The 15,412-nt window shown below is 42.6% G+C and overlaps 1 protein-coding gene across 1 annotated transcript in view; it reads right to left on the bottom strand.

The window, feature by feature from the left end:
* ETNK1 (ethanolamine kinase 1) overlaps positions 1 to 8,904 on the bottom strand; it is a 127,951-nt gene extending 119,047 nt beyond the window's left edge. The window contains exon 1 of the mRNA XM_030215531.1: positions 8,476 to 8,904. Coding sequence (XP_030071391.1) covers positions 8,476 to 8,622 — 147 coding nt within the window. The 5' untranslated portion in view covers positions 8,623 to 8,904. The remainder of the gene's footprint in view (positions 1 to 8,475) is intronic.
* Positions 8,905 to 15,412: the final 6,508 nt, after the last annotated feature.

The following is a 15,412-nucleotide window of genomic DNA, read 5'->3' as shown; positions in this document are numbered from 1 at the left end:
ATCCAGCTTTTCCTATATAAGCACACAACTATGGAATGCACTACCAAACACCAAGAAAACAACCATCCAAAATTCCGGATATTACTGAAAACTTACCTGTTCAGAAAGGCATACCCTAACGATCCAACTTAAATGCCTTAACCATGCAATACAACAAAACCAAAGCTCGTACTGGACTAACTTAATTCTTCCCCCTTAAGATTCCCTAATGTGTCTGTAACACATGAAATGTCTTATATTACAACATCACTCTGTATTTGTTCATACCGAAATTGGCGCTTGCCTGTACCTATGTAAGCCACATTGAGCCTGCAAATAGGTGGGAAAATGTGGGATACAAATGTAACAAATAAATAAATGTGTCAAACCCTATTCTTTACTGGGAAACTGCCTTTGGAGCGTTTTTATAAGTAGTTGCCATTTTGACTTGTTTTGTATGCAATATGGAAGATAAATGTTTATGCATATCCTCTTCTGATGAAGCAACGAAACAGCGAGAATTCTACAACTGTCTAGAGTGATTGAGAGTGTCTTTACAACTACACTTCGTGGGAACTTTTTGAAGCTTCTTCGATATTCAAGATTCGAGATGACTTACGGATGTGAACTATTTGTCTTTTGATTGAAGCTAAGTACTTCATCTTTTGCAGTTCAGACTATCCCGAATGGTGTTCCCGCGATATAGTTTCCTTTTGTCTTATTATCTTTCTGATAATACATATTTAAGATATTACTTGTGATACTGTATAGGTATTTACTATTATACCGCGCTCCTTTTTTTTTTTTTTTTTTTACTGCAGATTGACACTCAGGCATATTTTCAAAGCACTTAGCCTTCCAAAGTTCCATAGGTTTCTATGGAACTTTGGAAGGCTAAGTGCTTTGAAAATATGCCTAACAGTGATTACATTCTGCAGGTTTTTTTGGACGTGGCGGTTGGCCTATGATGTAAGCCCCTATAGGTGTGTCCACTGAGTTGGTACCCTAGGCTTGTGAGGCCTTTATTTAATATCTACTAATATATAACCTTTTACATATGCACCAGTATATCATATCTTTTGTTATTTAGAGCATTTATTTACAAGTTTCTTTATTTTAGTATAGCCATCTTGCATTTCTTGAGCTGCAAGCAGACCTGAAATTGCAAGACAGCTATAAATGTGTTTTTTCTGATCACTACCCTTCTAAGGCTGTAGAAATTTGTAGTTTCACATTTGGCCTATGCTAACTTGTGATGCTGCTTGTCAGCAACCAAGAGCCAGAGACCCCTATGACTAAGGACACCTGTAGTAACCAGATAAACAATCAAAAGGAGAAGTGGGTTTGGGTGAAACTGTAGCTTCATCAAGAGGGTGTGGGCACTATCATGGTGACTAGGCATAACTGGGACATAGGTCAACCATTATCTAATAAAAACTTATGCTTATGTACATGACAGGCCTTAAATTGTCCATGCAATAAGGGAACTAATGAGATGATAGAAAGTGCTGGAACAGGATTAGACAAAAGGAAATAGAATGTTCTGGAAAGATGAATATTCATTAGGTAGGAAGGGTAATTAAGATAAAGAAAGGAAGAAAAGGCATATAAGAGGAAACAGAACCGAGGATGGGGAGCCTCAGTGTGTCTACACTAGCAGGTAAGACATATTGATAGCTCCCAGGGAAAACTCTGTTCTTATTTACTACATATTATACACTACTAGGATTTTATTTGTTAATATTTCAATAATTACTTATTGGTTTCTTTTGCTATTTTTAATAAACTAACATTTAAGTCTAATACCTATTTGGCAGCCAGAGTTTCTCTTGCCTGGGGTTCTGACTGGGGGAAAAGATTTTCTCGAGGGTCCACCCTCCAGGAGACCTCCAGAAGGCTACTCTTGTCTCAGAGGCAAAGACAGGAGTGCACCTATTAGCGTTGACTGGTCTATCAGGATGAGAGGGAAACACTTCTGGACAATGACACAAAATGCTAGTTTTCTTTCAAAGAGGTGTGAAGATATGAATGCACTGCATATTTAAGAAGCAAATTTTAAATAGACTGCATGCTTGTAATGTTAACAGGCACTTTTAGCAGGCATACATTAAGATTATTTTTTGAAAGAACAACAACTATGCCGAAGTATTCATGCACTTTACACCTATTATTTTGTGCAGGTGGCCAAGAGGACAAAGGTGTATGCTTCCTAAAGAAGATGGTTTCAGAAATAATTTTACCTAGGTAAAAGTAATTTACCCAAGAGTGGAGGAGTAGCCAAATGGTTAGTGTCGTGGGCCGAGATCCTGGAGGGCTGGGTTCAATTCCCACTGCAGCTCCTTGTGACTCTTGGCAAGTCACAACCTTCGCATGGAGCTACAACTGAAAAGGATGCGAGCTAAATCCAAATCCAAACTCCAGTACCAGGCATACTGTGAAGTAATACAAAACCCTACAAAAAAATCACTCAGGACCTATAAAGCAATTCTACAATACCATAATAGCACTAACTTCCGGGGGTTATACAAAAATGGTCTACCTAGGAAAAATAAGATGACCAAGTCCAAGCTGGTCTACAGACACCAGGGAGGCCAAAGGAACAAACAGCAAACCAACACTAGTATGGTGGAAGAAAAATGTATTGAGAACGAAGTACCCGATGATACATGGGTGCTTACATCAGGAGTATCAATTCTTCACTAGAAAGAATAGCAAAACCACTGGTTTGAGACCACAATATTCTCACAAAATTACTGGACAAACTAGGGATCGGCAGAAACATCATTAAGTGGATAAAAAGTTTTATCACCACCAGATCATATCAGGTCAAATCAACCTCATCAATATTGCCTGCGTGGTCATCAAGATGCGGAGTCCCCCAAGGCTCACCTCTATCCCCGATCCTCTGACCAAATCTCTATCTAAATCTGGCCTCAACCCCTTCATCTACGCTGACGATGTTACAATATTCATCCCTTTCCAATCCAACCTTACTGAAATCTCGGAGAAAACAATCACTGCCATGAACATCCTAGCATCCTGGGCCAATGCTTTCAAAATGAAAATGAACAAAGAAAAAACTCAATGTCTAATCCTTTCATCACAAAACGCCACCCAGCTCCCAACCACCCCCGACGTTACAATCCCAATATCTGACAATCTAAAAATCCTAGGAGTAACATTAGACAAACGCCTAACTTTGGAAACTCATGCAAAAGCCAAGACGAAGAAGATGTTCAACATGATGTGGGTACTGAAAGGAGTAAAACCATTCCTCCCAAAGAAAACCTTCCGCAACTTAGTACAATCCACAGTACTCACCCATGCCGACTACTGCAACAGTATTTTCATTGGTTACAAAGCCCAAATCATAAAAAAAACTCCAAACCGCCCAAAACACAGCAGCCAGACTCATTTTCGGCAAATCATGATTTGAAAGCGCAACTCCACTTTGTGAAAAACTTCAGTGGCTCCCTATCAAGGAACGCATAAACTTCAAAGCTCACACGATGATCCACAAGATCCTACATGGCGAATCGCCAAACTACATGACTAACTTGATCGATCTTCCAGCCAGGAACGGGTCCAAATCCTCTCGAACATACCTCAATCTTCATCTTCCTACTTGCAAAAGCCTCAAATACAAAACCTACTACGCATCCAACTTCTCCGTTATAGGTAACCAACTCTGGAACACCATACCTCGACACATCCGAACAACCAATGAACACTTACTCTTCCGAAAGCTGTTGAAAACTTACCTCTTCAAACAAGCCTACCCAAACAACCCTACTTAACTCTTGAACCTAAACCACACCACTAGCACTACCCACACTCCAAACCTCTCCCCACGTCTCTTCCTATAGCCCTACTCTACATAATCTGGATTACCACTGTGATACTTTGTACCATACTTTGTGTTATCTATGCGGTACCTTGTACCGTACTTTGTAAGCCGCACTGAACCTGCTATTGAGTGGGAAAGAGCGGGGAATAAATGCCATAAATAAAAAATAAATAATGTGACTACATTGGAATGAAAATGTTTCTCATATGCGCTAATTTTGCAGCAGTAGAATTTCGCTATTCTTTCTAGGGAAGAAACCAATACCTCTGATGCAAGCAACCACCAAAATGTGGCCAGGTCAACTTCTTCAGTATTAATAAATTCTCTCTCTGCCGTACTTGTGTTGGTTTACTGCTTTTTCCTTTAGCCTCTGTGTCTCCATACCAGCATAGACTTAGGCAACAAAACCATCTGTAGGATGACCCTCCAAATATTCTCCTACATACTAAAATGATGCAGTAGATCATTACATCTATTGAAAAACTAAACAAGCTCCCCGTCTTCCTTAAGTCAAGGCAGTACACTGCTGTTATGGCACACTTTCCCGACCTAAGGAGATTTTGGGCCCCCTGAAAGCTAATGAAAAAAATGTATTGTTAGTCCGACAGAAAGACAGTGCCTTATTTTCTATTTTGTTCTTTTTATTAACCTTTAAGTGGACTAACACAGCTACCACATTACTCTGTCCTAAATTAAAATTCTTTTTTTCTACCTTTGTCGCTGGCCATTTAATTTTGTAATTGTGTGGGTCCCGGTCATAGATTTGATATGCCAGCTTTCTGAGGTACAACCAGTCTCTGGTTTCTGCTTTCTTCTGTCTTTTCTCCACTGTGACCAAGGCCGGCCTTAAGCAGATGTAACAGGCGCAGCAGAATAGGGCCCTGTGCTCCTAGGAGCCCTCATGTGCATAGGGGAGAGGGGCAATAGGAGGCATCTTCCTTGCCCCCCCCCCAAGATTCCTTAGCCACTGATGCTTTTTTCCTCAGCCCACACATTTCATCACCTTCCCCCCCCTTCCCTATCTACCTTAAAATTTGTCTCTCCATCTTAGATGTTGCCAGCAGCAATCAACATATGCTGCCTGCTCTAGAGCCTTCCCTCCGATGCAACTTCAATTTCTTTTATTTATATTTATTCATTTTCATTAAATAACAAGCTATTACACTTGACAGGAAATTCAGAAAAGAAAAAAAAATTACAATAACAGCAGTTTAAAAGCAAACATACCAATTTCTTCTTTAGACCACTAACATAGGAGGTGGGCGTAAAGGAAAAAGAAGACTTCTTAAATCAAAAATATCGGTTCCTGAGGAAATTTGCTTAACACACTTTCGGGCCGATCGAAACAAATTATACCATCATAGTGGAAAATGAGATTAACCAACTTTCTTTACAGTTATAAATTCTTTCAATTGTTCCGGTTGAAAGAAGATATATTTCAAACCAGTATATTTGATGACACATTTGCATGGGTAGTTCAAATAAAAGGAGGCTCCCAGTTGTAGCACTTCAAATCTCATAGAAAGAAAAAGTTTCCTTCTTTCTTGTGTTTGTTTTGTTATATCTGGGTACATCCATACCCTTTTCCCACGAAACAAGACATGCATCTTTTTAAAGTACATACGTTTTACTTCGTCTAGGTCTTGCTGGAAAACAAAGGAAACTATTAAAGTTGTTCTTGCTGAATCAGCTGTTAGAGATGTTTCTAGTATCTCTGATATATTTAATTGTTCCTCTGGTACCTCTGATGGTACGGCTTGAAGGGTATCATCCACTGATTTTTTTGTATATATATAATATATTTTATTCAATGGTGGAAAAGAGTCTGGGGTAAAATTTAATACTTCTGAAAGATATGTTTTAAAGGCTTCCTGTGGATTGATTCCAAACTCCTGAGGAAAATTCAAAAAACGTAAATTCAACCTACGGTTGTAGTTTTCTATTTGTTCAAGTCGACGGTGGATTATATTATTATCCTTAATTACCGAGGCTGATACTCCTTGCAACTGAGAAATATCATCTCTAACAGCCTTAAATTGCTCAGCCGTTTCCTGGTTAGAAGTATTTAGGGAAAGTTTTAAATTTTCAACAGTACCTAATAAGGTTGCAATCTCTTGTGCTGTTCTGGCTGTTGTCAATTCCACTCTCTGGAGAGCGTCCCAAATGCTCTCCAGAGTCACCGCTGTCGATCGCATTTTCTGAGCTCCTGGCTCAGTCAGGATTACTTCCATCTCCTGGCCTCCTGAATGGCTCGCCTCTCGAGTTCCTCGATCGTCGGCCAATACCCTTTCCACTTCTGGGTCGGGCAGGTCTCGCCTGAAGAGGCGACCATCGGGCGGCAGCGGCGGATGATGGTCCGGAGGGGAGAGTGACACATCTAGCCCCAAGACTCCAAGGGTGTCTTCCCCCGTGGCTTCAGCAGGGCCCCTCTCGGTAAGTTGGGCCGATTGCCTCGTGGCAAAGCGCTCTATAGTTTGTTGTTGCGGGGGTAGTTTAACGGCGGCCGAGGAAACCGTCTTAACTAACCCCTTACGCTTTGTGTGGGGCATATTTCTTGAAGAAAAGAGGGACTTATTTTCCAAACTAACAAGAGCTTGCACCAGGAGGAATTAGCGTGCCGCCATCTTGACACGCCCCCAACTTCAATTTCTACAGGAGCGGAACAGGTCAGAGAGAAGGCTCTGGAACAGGCCCCAGGCAGCATATGTCAAATTTCTTCTGGCAACATCTCAAGACAGTGAAAGACAAGTTTTATGTAGATGGGAATTGAGGCAGGAGGGGCACCAAACTTGTCCACAAAAGGCCAGTTCTGACTGGGACCAAAATAATTTATGGTTTATTGTTTCTTAATACACCACCTTTCCTGCAGGCACAGAAAAGAGGTGTATATTATAAAATTTATACTCAGCAGTGGTAATCAACACGGGACCTACAAACAAGTGAATATTCACAGACCATACCCCCCCTCCTCCTGTGTGGGCTTCCTGTTAGTTTGGAAACCCATGCAGAGTACTAGGATCCCTGTGAGCACACACAAATACCTGGCCTTAAACCAACTGCTCTTTGGATTAGCAAGGGTAGGAGGGGAAATCTATTCTGTTTTCATCATCTGCCCTCATGTGAAGTTAGTTGCAGTCATATTGGCTGAAAGTTTGGGAAACACTGATGTAACTTCTTCCACACTTGCTGTTATATTAAACAAAATAGATACACCAAAACAAGAAAGGTGGCTTGCACCAGAGATCAGAGCACAGAACTCAAAAGTTACTATTTAATGTAATCAGCAGTGCACAAATATTGAACCAAATGTTAAACAAAAACAATATAATACTCCCCCTGTACACACAAAACACACAGTGCCTAAATCTAAATATTTTGCTTATATCAGTGCATTTATTTATTGGCTTTATTAACTGCCTTTTATGAAGAGATTCAACCAAGGCAGAGTACAGCAGGTACAGCTAGCGTAAAACTTACAATTTTGTTAACTGCATAACAGTAAAATGACCAAGCATAAAACTAAATACAATAAATGTGGTAACCTTGAAAACAGCAAACTGAAACAATCATAGGACTACCATGAAATAGGATCAAAAATATATGAATTTCACTGCTGTTAAATGTATGTAACAGAGCTCTATATAATATGTCAGCATAATACAGATGAAACTAATATTCAACTAAGATATGACGCTAATGATTTTCTACAATACAGTTTACCATATAGCTGAGGGCCAAGTGCAGATATATGGACGGGGGACAACATGAGTAGTAGAGAGTGAGTTGGGATAAATAAAGATGGGTGGTTAAACTCAAGGCAAGTTCTTTGTACAGTTAAAACATGATATAAGGACTTCTTGTACAGTGTGTGTAGCTCAAGGTACTCCAGGTGCAAAATGAGTGTATATAGAACTATCTTCATTTACAATACTGGCCAAGGAAATCACTAAAATCCTTGTGCCCATCGTTTAATACCCTCTCTTCTAAACGCTCGATTTATTAGTTTGCCGGGTCCGGGTAAAACGTGGATCCCGCTGACCCCATTATGCTGGGTGGGGGGGGGGGGGGGGGGGGAGAGAACCTTTTTAAACCAGGCCCTAAATTTAACACGAATACAAGGAAAAGAAACGCAAAAATGGCGATTTTAGTTTCTCAAATCCAGCAAAAAGTATTCGAAATTTTGATTAATGTACAGCAAAGAAAACTATGGAAAAAAAACAATAACTGGCGACTCATTAGGAATAGTACAAGTCCCTAAAGTCGAGAATGAAAGACACCACGTCTGAACTGAGAAACGTCAGCTTCAAATCAGCGTGTAAAAAAACGGAACAAATCAAGTTCACCCCTTCGCTCCCCTCGCGCACTGTCTACCAAGCAAAAGGAACAGGGAAGGCAAGGCAATCAGCAGCCTGAAGCCGGCCGTGACACGCCTATTTTCTAGCTTTCTGACGCTTGGGGCATCAACAACTCGTCGTCCCTTTTTACTCAGCTAAGCCCTCAGCCCCGTTAACGTCAGCCGAGAAAGACATTGGTAACTAGAGGCTACATTCGTAAAGCCAGACCCCTTTCGTACCACCAGCTATGGGAAATCGAAGTAAAGTCAACAACTATAAATATCCGCTGGTGAATGGAAGGTGGCAAATCAGTACCTGCATGGTTATTGTTTCAGGATTCCAGTGGGGTCGCAGCTCCTGGAGCAATCTGATCGCTCCTTCACGGCATTCCTGCTCTTCCACAGTCACGTTCAGCTTGGGCACAGTAGGGGAGCCGGGCGGGACATGGATGTAATTGGCCATATTACTTGATAACACTACTGCGCCAACGTTTAACGGTGAATCTGGCCTTTTGCTCTCCAACAATCGCTTTTGCTTTGAATTACGCCTCCTTATATAGTTATGGATGGTCAAACAACGATGTAATATATTGAGGTAGATGTTATTCGTACACTCCTTCCCACAGTACAAACCCGTATTTCGAGGAGAGGAGACTGAAAGAGAAAAGAGATGCTCCCTCCTAGTTATAACAAACCGAGGAGGCGGAAATTTCCACTACTCTCCCCACCCCCTCCCGCGTTACAGTAGCTGCCTTCCCATTGCATGCCGGGACTAGCTTGATGGTCTTGTCATTGGTGTCGTGACGTCATGCAGCAATAAACGGTACGTGTGGGGAGAGAGCGTATTTGGCCTATGCTGAAGCGAGTTGGTAAAAGGGGGAGGTCTACCTGGCTCTTTGCTTATGAATGTTAAGGATTAGTTTAGTTATATTTTGGTTCGGGTTAATATTCCTACAAGTGTTGTAGAATACAAATTAATTTGCGTTGGTGAATTTTTTAAACATTTTAAATGAACATATAGAGAAATAACTAAGGTTCGACAACCAAGCTGCAGGTGGCACATTTAGTACAATAACAAGATTTTTTTCTTAATCGGGTCAGTCCTAGCAGGATAACTCTAAACCTTATTAAAGATACCCTTTTATTTATTTATTTATTGCATTTGTATCTAACTAATTGAATGTTGACCTTTATTTCCACATAATGACTGCTGCCAAGGGGGCCCAGTTTTTGAGAGGGAGATTTTAGTATGCATCCTAGCCCAGCCTGCTCTGCCACCTGACTTCACCCCTTAGCATAGCTCAATCTTATGACCATTCCAGAAAAATATCTTATTTACACTGATGACAAACCAGGGGCTTAGACAGACAGTGCCAGATCAAGGAACTGTGGCACCCTGAACAAGGAGGTTTTATGACAGGAGACTGCATGACATCAAAGAGCTGATGCCTTCTCCCCCAGGCTGTACTCATATTTGTGTCCTTTAAACAAACTAGCTGCGAACCCTTACCAAGAAGAAAAATCCAAATACCTGACTCCACAAACGTTTGTGAAGAACTGGAACCAAAAACTACCCATCTATATATATAAAAGGCACTTTGAAGCCTCAAGCCGGAAACTTGAGGCGCCCGAGATATCCGGTTTGGCCTGCAGGCTCCAGTCACTGTAGCTCCGCCCTCGCGTCAAAACGCGATGATGTTGAGGGCGGGGCGGCCCTTGCGTCAAAACGCGATGACGTTGAGGGCGGGGCGGCCCTCGCAACCACGTCACTGAGGGACGAAGGGGAGAGGTGTGCAACTCGGAACGGAGGCACGGAGGGGGTGTCTGCAACTCGGGAGGGAGGACGGGGGGGGGGAGGATTACCCTGCTAGCACCCGTTTCATTTTTGCCAGAAACGGGCATTTCTTACTAGTCTTAGATAAGACGCTGCCTTCATTTAGTGCTTGTTCTCACTTCCAATTTGGTGCATGGCACCTCATCCAAATCAAAGCTCATCTCTTCTGGCCATTGTTTATAGCTGAAACTCCAAGAATAATTTTATATGCTTTTAGATTTTAAATTTTATTTCATGATATCTATGTACGGGAAGCTTTCAAATAAAAAAAGCTGTCAAATAGAAAAACACACATAATCATAAGTTTTGCTGCTGTTTTTATGTAGAAATATCTTTATTGTCATCATAAGCAAAAAATAAATGCATATAGCGCAGCAGTGAAATCCACAATACAGTCCGCAAGCTCTGGGGCACTGGCAAACACATTTTGAATATAACCCTCCACCCTTCACAGACCCCTCGAAAACTCCCCACACCCCCTTCCAACTTCCTTTACATCCCCTCCTAACAAAGAATTCAAAAACAAAAAAAAGGTTAACTAAAACAATATAAACATCACGTTTGCTATTGTTTTCAATAGCGTCTGCAAATGTTTAGAGTCACTCAATATGGCGGCAAGCTCCACCCTACCTTTAACCCAGATAATAGACCAGCTAGGCTCATGCTGGCTCCTGTCATAAAACCACCTTGACCCTGAGCCAACTTTTGCTCTGGAGCTCCCCTCCCCCCCCCCCAAATCTGGTATCTCTTCCTCCATTCTCCTCCCCCTCCCCCATCTTATCCTAGATCACAGCAGCGGCAGTAGCAGCACTACTGAAAGTGGGCTGTGTCAGCCTGCCATGATCTAGGGTGAGATGCTTAAAGGACTGGTGGCCAGCAAAAACAGACACCGTACAATTCCTCCAAGAATGGGATAACATATGTAAGACAATATTAGACACAATTGCCCCAATCCAAACCAGAACATCGCACAGGAAAAAATCAAATCCATGGTTCACCGTAGAGCTGAAAGAACTCAAAACGCAAGTCAGAAAGCTAGAACGCGCTTGGAACAAAAAGAAAGATGAACACACACTGAATGCATGGAAATCACTTCGGAGGAAATACAAATACACCATAAAACAGACTAAAAGACTACACTATAAAACTATGATTGGACAAAACTACAAAGACACGCACAAACTCTTCCACCTTGTAAATAAGCTGCTAGACACTACACCTGTTACAAACAATAGTAAAGAAATACCAGGGGTCGACGACCTCGCAAAATACTTCAAGGAGAAAATCATACAACTACGACTTAGAATACCTACCAGCCCTATTGAATACACCACATTCCTGAACTGTCTAGACCCAGAAGACGGAATACACCCAGCAGACAGGATCTGGACCGAATTCGAAGTACTGTCAGAAGACCTTATCTTTAAAACGCTTAAAAGATTCGCCAAATCCCAATGCAAACTAGACATCTGCCCAAGCAACCTCATGAAATCAGCTCCTGAACAATTCATAGTAGACTTAACGAACCACCTGAATTTCATGCTACAAAACGGACTTTTCCCAAAGGAAAAAGGAAAAATCTTACTCACCCCAATACCCAAAGAAAAACGCTAGTGAAATAACTAACTACAGACCAGTTGCATCTATACCACTAATAACCAAAATAACAGAAGGAGTGGTAACCCAACAACTCACAAGTTACCTTGACAAGTTCTCAATACTGCATGACGCCCAATCAGGATTCCGTTCGAATCACAGCACAGAAACAGTATTAACTACCCTACTGACCAAATTTAAGCAACGGATCGCAACCGGCTCCAATATACTCCTCCTACAATTTGACATGTCAAGTGCCTTTGACATGGTTGACCACGGAATCCTATTACACATTCTTGAATATTTCGGCGTCGGAGGCAATGTCCTAAATTGGTTCAAGGGGTTCTTAACCTCACGCTCATACCAAGTCACATCAAACTCAACCACATCTGCCGCATGGACACCTGGGTGCGGAGTACCACAGGGATCTCCCCTCTCACCAACAATTTTCAACCTACTGATGACCCCACTGGCAAAACTTCTATCAAACCATAACCTTAACCCTTACATATATGCCGATGATGTAACGATATATATTCCTTTTAAACAAGACATCAATGAAATCTCCAATGAAATCAACCAAAGTCTACACATCATGAACACCTGGGCAGATGCATTCCGACTGAAATTGAACGCAGAAAAAACTCAATGCCTCATACTAACCTCCCAATACAACACAACCAAATTTACCGCTATCAACACACCTAAACTGAACTTGCCAATAGCAGAAAATTTAAAAATCCTTGGAGTCACAATCGACCGCCACCTTACACTCGAGACTCACGCGAACAACACAACAAAAAAGATGTTCTTCTCCATGTGGAAACTGAAAAAAATAAAACCATTCTTTCCAAGATCGGTCTTCCGCAACCTAGTACAATCACTCGTACTCAGCCATCTGGACTACTGCAACTCACTATACACAGGCTGCAAAGAACAAATAATGAGAAAACTTCAAACAGCCCAGAATACAGCAGCCAGACTCATCTTCGGAAAACCAAAATACGAAAGCGCAGCACCCTTACGTGAGAAACTACACTGGCTCCCACTCACGGAACGTATCACCTTTAAATTATGCACGTTGGTTCACAAAATCATTCACGGTGAAGCCCCTGCATACATGTCCGACTTAATAGACCTGCCACCCAGAAACGCCAAAAAATCATCCAGAACTTTCCTCAACCTTCACTTCCCTAAGTGCAAAGGCATAAAGTATAAAGTACTACATGCATCAACCTTCTCCTACATGAGCACGCAACTCTGGAACGCACTACCACGCAACCTGAAAACGATCTATGAATTAACCGACTTCCGCAAACGATTGAAGACCTATCTCTTTGAAAAAACATACTGCAAGGATCAAAACACATAAATCCCATATACACCATAATAATGCCTCAAGACATTACCTCACATACTCCATTTCCCCGTACTCTCTCCCATTCAATAATCCAACCACAGATAAAAACTGTTTTACCCCATCGCTCTCTTGCTATTATTCGATCACCCTAGTAATCCCCCAACGTCATATCCTATAGTTTCTACGCCCAAAGATGATTGACCTGACTCTCCAGCTTATAATCGAACGAGAAAAACGCCCAAGTTCCGACCTAAATCGGGAGATGGACGTTTATCTCACAAAAACGAATAAAGCGGTATAATCGAAAGCCGATTTTTGGGCGTTTTCAACTGCACTCCGTCGCGGATGCGGACAAAGTTTATGGGGGCGTGTCAGAGGTGTGGCGAAGGCGGAACTGGGGCGTGGTTATCTGCCGAACAAAGATGGGCGCATTTCAGCGATAATGGGAAGAAAGTATGCGTTTTTAGCTAGAATTTAGGACACTTTTCCTGGACCCTGTTTTTTCACGAATAAGGCCCCAAAAAGTGCCCTAAATGACCAGATGACCACTGGAGGGAATCGGGGATGACCTCCCCTGACTCCCCCAGTGGTACCTAACCCCCTCCCACCACAATAAAATGATGTTTCACACATTCTTATTTTCACCCTCAAATGTCATACCCAGCTCCCTGGCAGCAGTATGCAGGTCACTGGAGGAGTTGTTAGGGGGTGCAGTGGACTTCAGGCAGGTGGACCCAGGCCCATCCCCCCCTACCTGTTACAATTGTACTGCTTAATGCTTATTAGTCGTCCAACCCCCCCAAACCCACTATACCCACATGTAGGTGCCCCCCTTCACCCCTTAGGGCTATAGTAATGGTGTAGACTTGTGGGCAGTGGGTTTTGAGGGGGATTTGGGGGGCTCAACACACAAGGGAAGGGTGCTATGCACCTGGGAGCTCTTTGACCTTTTTTTTTGTTTTTGTAAAAGTGCCCCCTAGGGTGCCCGGTTGATGTCCTGGAATGTGAGGGGGACCAGTGCACTACGAATCCTGGCCCCTCCCACGAATAAATGTCTTGGATTTATTCGTTTTTGAGCTGGGCGCTTTCATTTTCTATTATCGCTGAAAAACAAAAACGCCCAGCTCACACATTGTTGAATAAAACATGGGCGTCTATTTTTTTCGAAAATACGGTTCTGTCCGCCCCTTCACTGACCCGTTCTCGGAGATAAACGCCCATGGAGATAGGCGTTTTCGTTCAATTATGCCCCTCTCTGTCTTCTTTAACTATTCACAATGTAACCCATAATCGTAATGTAACAAACTGTATTTCCATCATTTACAATGTATTGTAAGCCACACTGAGCCCGCAAATAGGTGGGAAAATGTGGGATACAAATGCAACTAAATAAATAAATATGTGGGAGTGAGAGAGAGTTGCTGAACCAGGGAGGAAAGGTGCAAGGGAAGGGAGAATGCTGCTTTACCACGAGGGGAGGGTGGGTAAGGCAAGGGCAATTACTAAGCTGCCATACCTTGAGAGGAGGGAGAGAGAGGTAAATGATGCCAATCTGTGGGGGAAGAGACAGGAATAATGATGGAGTGTGGATGAGAATGAGAGTGGGGGAGGAAACAATGTCGGGACCTGTCAGGGGGTGGAGGAAGAGAGAGAGATTCTGGACCCACACGTGTGGGGGGGGGGGGAACAGGGGAAAGAGAGGAACATTTGCTAAATTCCCAGGGAGGAGGGATGGAGGGAAGATAGAGGGAAAGATGCTGGACATGGGGAGGGATAAGGATACAGAGGGGCACTGCCAGACATGTTGAGGGAGGGGGATAGAGACACAGAGGGACAGTGCTAGACACATGGGGGATAGGGATACAGAGGCATGATGACAGATGTCAGGGGGGATAGAGACACAGAAGGCGATGCTGGACAGGACAAGAATGTAGACACAGAGAAGGGGGGTGCTCAACGTAGTGAGAGGATGGGGCAGAGAGACTATTTCCAAATACTGGGCAGGGTGGATAGCAACATAGAGGGAAGATGGATGCTGGATATAGAGAGAAAAGAAATGCCAAATGGACAAAGAGACCCTGCCAAGAGAGTTAACAAAATACAGAGGAAAGCATAAACCAGAGACTGGGACCAACATGATTAAAAAAATAAAATGACCAGACCACAAAGGTAGAGAGAAAGAGCTTTATTTTCTATTTATTGATTAGATTGTGTCAGTTATTGGAATATACATCTGCCAGAACTGGTTTTAGACATGGCTGGGGCCTGTAAGAAAAATCTCCAGCATAATGGTGGTAAAGCTCCAGCTTTGGATGAGCTACCCTTGGCATCTCTGAGTTCCACCCTACCCCCCCACACTGGACCAGGTGAGGTTCTGGCTCAGGGGCTGGTGATAAAGGGACCAAAATCTTGGTCTGGCATCTATCCCTCTAGGAATTTGAAGGTAGACCACACTGGGATTAT

This window comes from Microcaecilia unicolor, chromosome 9 (genome assembly GCF_901765095.1).
Source record: "Microcaecilia unicolor chromosome 9, aMicUni1.1, whole genome shotgun sequence".
NCBI classification, from domain to species: domain Eukaryota; kingdom Metazoa; phylum Chordata; class Amphibia; order Gymnophiona; family Siphonopidae; genus Microcaecilia; species Microcaecilia unicolor.
Note: the sequence above shows the minus strand (reverse complement) of the source record. Positions and strands in the feature narration are given on the sequence as shown.